The sequence below is a fragment of the Leptonychotes weddellii genome, chromosome 10, assembly GCF_054177405.1.
Source record: "Leptonychotes weddellii isolate Sample4059 chromosome 10, ASM5417740v2, whole genome shotgun sequence".
In the NCBI taxonomy this organism is placed as follows: domain Eukaryota; kingdom Metazoa; phylum Chordata; class Mammalia; order Carnivora; family Phocidae; genus Leptonychotes; species Leptonychotes weddellii.
In genome coordinates, this window is record NC_138378.1 from 102,351,484 (window position 1) to 102,357,600 (window position 6,117).

Below are 6,117 nucleotides of genomic sequence, written 5' to 3' on the forward strand. Positions count from 1 at the left end.
ACTCTCGTTCACACACGGTCACCTGGCAGGGCTCACGCGGTCCCTGGAGGAAACAGTTCCTTCAGCTTCTCTGCCTGACAGCTTCCTCAAAGAACTCACACATGAGTCCTAGCCAGCAGTCCGTGCACCGATGGACAAGACCCTGGCCGCTCTCTTGCCGCCCCCCCCCCCCGCGACCGCAGTTCCTCACCAAGTACCTGTGTAGCGTCCTTCTGTCTCCAGCCAAATACTCTCCTGCAGACTGAGCTCCTGCCCAGCCTGCCCTCCACTTCTTCCGCCTGCTCAGCAGTGAGATTCTCCCCATCCTAGGCTCTGCGTGGGACCCCGGCTACCCACATTTACCGAACGCATTTACATAATGCAGCTGCTGAAAACATAACTTTGTCTCCTGCTTTTCCCACTTAAGATTTTCCCAGACTCAGCTCAGTTAAATTTGGTTACTCCCCCTCTGCTCTGCAGCAAATTCAACCACCAGAACATCGTGCGCTGTATTGGGGTGAGTCTGCAAGCCCTGCCCCGATTTATCCTGCTGGAGCTCATGGCAGGAGGAGACCTCAAGTCCTTCCTCCGGGAGACCCGCCCTCGCCCGGTGAGTGAGACCCAGTCTTGCCCTAGTCGTTGTGCCAGGGAATGGAGCAGAGGGTGGGAGGGGCAAGAGTGGGCAGCCTGAGGAGCAACATCCTCAGTGGGAGGGGAGTCAGCCCCGGGGCTTGGATCTGGGGGAATGACCGGGAGAGATTGGACAGAAGGTGGATGCCGGCTGAGCCCACCCTGGGGAACTTGAGCCAGGCTTGTGCAATGGGTCCTCCAGCCTGAATCCATTTTTGTGGCCTGCTGATTCCAAGAATTAGGGACAAACACAGACGGGGACTCTCAGGTCGGCCATGTCATTCACTCAACCGACTTGGGGACAGGACATTCTATATCTACTCATTCTGAACCCCACTACCCTCATCTCTTAAGTGGGGACACCCTGACCTTGTAGATTTACTGTCAAAATAAAATACTGAAATATTTATGAAGGTTCTGCATGTGTGTCATGATTAAGGGGCTGGAGTTTTGGGGGAGCGAAGAAACCTAGGTAGACCCAGGAATGCCACCCCCCCATCCTGGTGGGCCATTAGACAACCCATGTGGCTTAGGACTGTGAACTCCCTAACCTCAGGATCGGCAGTGTGAAATCCAAGGGCTGGACTAGAACATCTTGGAGGTGATTCTGAATTCTAAGACGTAGCCCACGGGGCATACCCCGAGTCCAGCTGCCCACTCCTGTCCCTGCCGGGGTCTTCAGGAGGCCTTGAGCATCAGGAACTGGAGCAGAGCAGACCCCTGAGCTAGGACCCAGCTTCCTCAAGTTGCTGCTGGACCATGAAGACCACAGGGAAGATTTGCACCCTCCCCACCCCCAGGAAAGCAGAACAAGAGGACAGCCACCTTGAGCCAGAAAGCCCAGAACTGAACGTGGTGTTCTCATGGACTCAAACTGGAGGCAGAAACGTTGAAAGGCCACACCTGCTCTAATCCCCACCGTCAGTCAGACTGAAGGATACGTTAGCCCGGGGAGCCTCCGTTCTATTCCTACAAGCCTCTGGGTGATCTATCTCAGCATCTGAGAAGAATCCGGTCTAACTCCCTGCAAAGATGAGTGTGTGCACACCTGAGCACAGCTGACAGGAGGATGAGGGGAGGGGGGGTGAAAGACCAACCCCATCTCATAATAACCCTCATCAGCATTATCTTCATCTTCCTTGTGGTTGCCACATTTCTGAAAACCACCCTGTAAAGTAAACAGCGTAGATCTCACCTTAATTTTACAGATAAGAACATTGTGACTCAAGAGAGGTTAGGTGACTTGCTGAGGCCACACAGGAAGTGAAAGAACTGAGACTAGAACTCAGAACTTGGGACTCCTGATTCAGGGCTCACTCCAACGTACCATGCTGTTTATCCAAATGATTCTCTTTGGGAAGCCATGGAATACCAAGATGAGGTTGGATCCTTGAGAGCCCATATGGCCAGACATCCCTGCAGGGTATGGACACCAGCCTCAAAGGCTTTCCCACCACCACTCAGCAAAGCAGAGCCTTCAGCTCTTGTGCCCTGAGATTCTCAGCAGTGCTTCTGGCAGGGGTTAAATAAGGACACATAGCGTCACACTTTGGAAGGAGTCCTGGCCCTGGTTTTCCTCCTGGATGCTCCTGAGGCTTGAGAAGGAAGTATTGTGCACGTAACGGACAGACTTGCTTGTACAGGGGACCTGGGACCCCATCACTTGGCAAACCCAAGGACATGGGGGCAGGGATCTTCCCTCTCTCTTGCAAACAAAAGCATCTCTGTCTTGTGATGATAAAAATGATTTGTGTATTGTTCCAAAGAGCAAAGTACCAGCAAGGAAAGGCAGATCGTTCACACCTCACACCACCTCCTACCCCCTGCACCACCCTAAGGAGCCTGATGCCAAGTTGTGACCTCTAACTGCAAGCACCGCCCAGGGGATGCCCACAGCCAGAAGCTGGTCAACTCTCCTTGGGAGGGCCGCTTCTGAGGGTCAGGATCCCACTCACCAAATCCACTCTTCTAACCCTTGACCCCACTCTTCCCCTGCGTGGCTCTCCTTGCCAGCCATGCCCCCAAGTCCTGGTAGCACCCCAATAACCCTGCTCCTCACCTTCATACACACCCACGCATCCCAGGTGAGCTGGTCCTTCCTGAGACGCCCGCGCACGAGAGGTGATTTTAAGTGTTGGATGGATTATAGCTCTCCAGAGTGAGCCCTCGAACATGAGTTTGTGGCTGCAGCTTCCTTGGGGGTTGGGAGATTTACTGGGCGTTGGGCACGGATTCTCAGAGCCACAAAATCCAGCTTAGCCGGGTGAGGATCGGGTTGACTGTGAGAAAGGAACAGGCATCGTCATGGGCAGAGGGGGCTATACGAGTAACCCTGCACGGGATGAAGGATGGAGGGACTGGCCAATGAGCATCGCAGCTGGAGAAATACACACACCAAAAGACGGTGGGTAGAGGTGTGACACTCTCTGGATTCAAAGGCCTGAGTTCCACCTGGTTCATTTGTTTGAATCCCCTGAGACTCTCAGGGCTTACCTGACACCTGCTGTGTGCAGGCCCTTGGCTGGGCATTCGGAATCAGACAAGGTCTTGGTCCTCTCTTCCTGCCGTCCCTGGGGTCCAGCAGTTCCATAGACTATCAGGATTGAAGGACCTCAGAGACCGTCTAAGAGGCTCTGGCTTCAGATAACAGGTGTGCTGACATGAAGTGACAGAACAGATATGTGCAGACGCGATGGGACAGAATGGATGCCCTGGCCAACCCAGGCTGTCATGGAAACAAAATTCATGAAAACCTCATTTTGTCCCAGGACCTCACCTTCTCAAGAAGGAAAGATTAATGTCAAAATAATTTTACAGATCCAATCTTTATTCAACAAATATTTATTGAGGGTTTAAGATAAGCCTGATACAGGCTAATAGCTGTCTTTGGTATCCGTTCATTCAATCAATAATGACAGAAGCCATTAAGGGGTCAGTAACCTGTCAATTAAAGGTGGCGGTCATTAACCACAACAGTGTCTGTACCTATTTGGAACATGGCAATGCCTGTGGGTAGCAGCTCTGAGAAGATGCTCAGGACACGGGAGGTGCCTGTATCCCAGAGATCACAGTGTCCAGACGAGAACCTCTGCTTTGGGCTAATGCCCAAGTGTAAATCTTTGGCTCTGAGGTTGCCAGACCAATGCTGGCTCCAAAATGCATGAAGGGGCATTTGGTGCTGGTGAAAAGTCAGCCACATCAGCAGCCAGGAAATACGAGACCCCAGCAGCAGTGACTTCTCATCGTTTTTGACAATGGCTTTTTGTACCTCACGTTCCCTGTCTGCACCTGCTTCTTCCTTTCACCTTCTTGCCCTTATATGCATCGATTTAAAATATATCCCTACCCTGGGGGCACCTGGATGGCTCAATCAGTTAACCATCCGACTCTTGGTTTCGGCTCAGGTCATGATCTCGGGGTCCTGAGATCAACCCCCGTGTCAGGCTCCACGCGCAGCGGGGAGTCTGCTTGAGATTCTTTCTCTCCCTCTCCCTCTGCCCCTCCCCCTGCTTGCTTGCTCTCTCTCTAAAATAAGTAAATTTCTAAAATATATCCCTATTCTGTTTTTCACTGGTAAAACAGTTCCTACCCCATCTCCTGTGATTCTTCACCTCTAAATGGCCCAGGAGAAGCTACTTCAGGAAGGAATAGATACCAATATTACTCTGCATTTTATTAGTATATACTTACCCTTTGGGAAAAGCCCCTCAGAAGCTGTAACCAAAGAAATCATTCTCCTTCACTGGGCCTGTTTTCTGACTTGTAAAAGTAAGATATCAGTCTAAACAGTGTCCCTGAGGGGAACACCAGTGCTCTGAGGAGCTACACACTCACACGCATGTGCAAAAGAATTCCATGGTCAAACACATTTCAGAGCCATGCAGCCTGCTCTCTTATTGATTAGCTATGGACATCAGCGTATAGCAAAGACTGATAATTCCTGTGCTCAAGAAACCATTTTGACCCAGGAATTCCCATGCCTATTTGATCAAATTCCATCCCACAAGCCCGCTTTGGGAAATACTGAACAAAATCCTCTCTGAGTACCAGACAAGATATATGTCCATGACCATGGCTGCCCAAAGAATGTATGGTTGCCAAACAAAGTGCCACAGTCAGTGGTGAATCGGTGAAAAAAAAAAAAACCTGATTCCAACTCCTTCTTTGCCCAGATCAATACAAATGCCCTTGGACACACCAGTTATGCTCTGCATTGCTAGTTTAATTATCAGTTTCACACAACATCTAAACCTTCCCCAATTCTCCCCCCAGACACACACACTCACACTCACTCTCACACAAACACACACACACACAGCTTGCCAATTGTCCGCTTCTGTGCAGATTAGTGGAGCAGTTAATTTGCTCTGAGCAGCCGAAGACGGAGCTCAGATAAACCTGGCCCATGGGTTAATGGCTGGGAAGATTTAGTCCCTGCAGGATGCCAGGCATTTAAGACATCAATGGTCCTTGCATCCTGAGTGATGGGGGCTAAGACACAAAGAGACTCAGGGGAAGCTATGACCAGTCCTCTTTTATAGGAATGGAGCATTTTCCTGGAGAGAGAGAAGATATTTCTAATACTATAGCAAAAAGGATTAATATTTCCCTTGGAAATATATTACTTCCTCCCCGCCCCCCCACCAGGAGATGGGTACTCTCTCACAGTGCCCAGCGGTTCTGACCCTAATCAGGCCCTCAGAGAAGCCAAACACAGGGACCATTTCCTGAGACCACCATGGTCCTCCATGCAGTAGCCCCTCCATAACCGCAGATCCTTTCATGAAGGATTCACTCTGTGCCTCTTGCTGTGGTCCCTGTAACAATCTAGCGAGGGTGATAGTAACATGCCTCTTTCTCAGACGAGGACACTGGCTTGGAGAGAGGCAAAGTAATTAGTCCCAGGTCACACAGTGAGTAAAAGACAAGCAGGGATGAAGCCCAGGTCAGTTCAACTAGCCACTGAACTATGTTGCTCACTGCATTTGTGTGCTGTATTCTGATTCAGTTGGGTACTATGCACTGTGTCCATGAAGTCTCCATCCCTTCTCGGACGTGTTATCCTGAGCAGCCCAGTTTTAACTCCTAGAATCCCGCCTCCCCCAACCCAGATCCGTAAAGCCCAGCTCAGGGTGGTTTGGGCTCCCGGCTATTGGCTGTGTGACCTGTAGTGAGTCACTTAGCCTCTCTGAGCCCTCAGCCTTCTCCTCTTTAAGATGGAGATACTGTCTCTTGCCTACAACCACACAGGATGTTGCATCAAAGGAGGTCATGTGCCTGGACTTGTTCTACTGCATGTAAAGCACTGCCTGATGTTCCGTGGGCAGAGGGTGTATCCTTCCCCAAGTTGTCTCCCCAGAATTGAAGCATGCCCTAGAGCAGCTCGACTCCTCTCTGCCTCCCCTAGATCCATACTATTGCTCCAGGGAGTCCTGAGGAGGCCTTGATCTGGGGCAGAGAAAACTCCCAGCCACATCTGGGAAAATCAGAGTTTAGCTGTCATCAACC

General features: G+C 50.8%; 1 protein-coding gene across 1 annotated transcript in view; it reads left to right on the forward strand.

Annotated features, from left to right (window-relative positions):
• The window catches only part of ALK (ALK receptor tyrosine kinase), a 35,200-nt gene that overhangs the window by 6,067 nt on the left and 23,016 nt on the right, over window positions 1-6,117 (forward strand). The window contains exon 7 of the mRNA XM_081796981.1: window positions 460-589. Within this exon, the coding sequence (XP_081653107.1) occupies window positions 460-589 (130 nt within the window). The remainder of the gene's footprint in view (window positions 1-459; window positions 590-6,117) is intronic.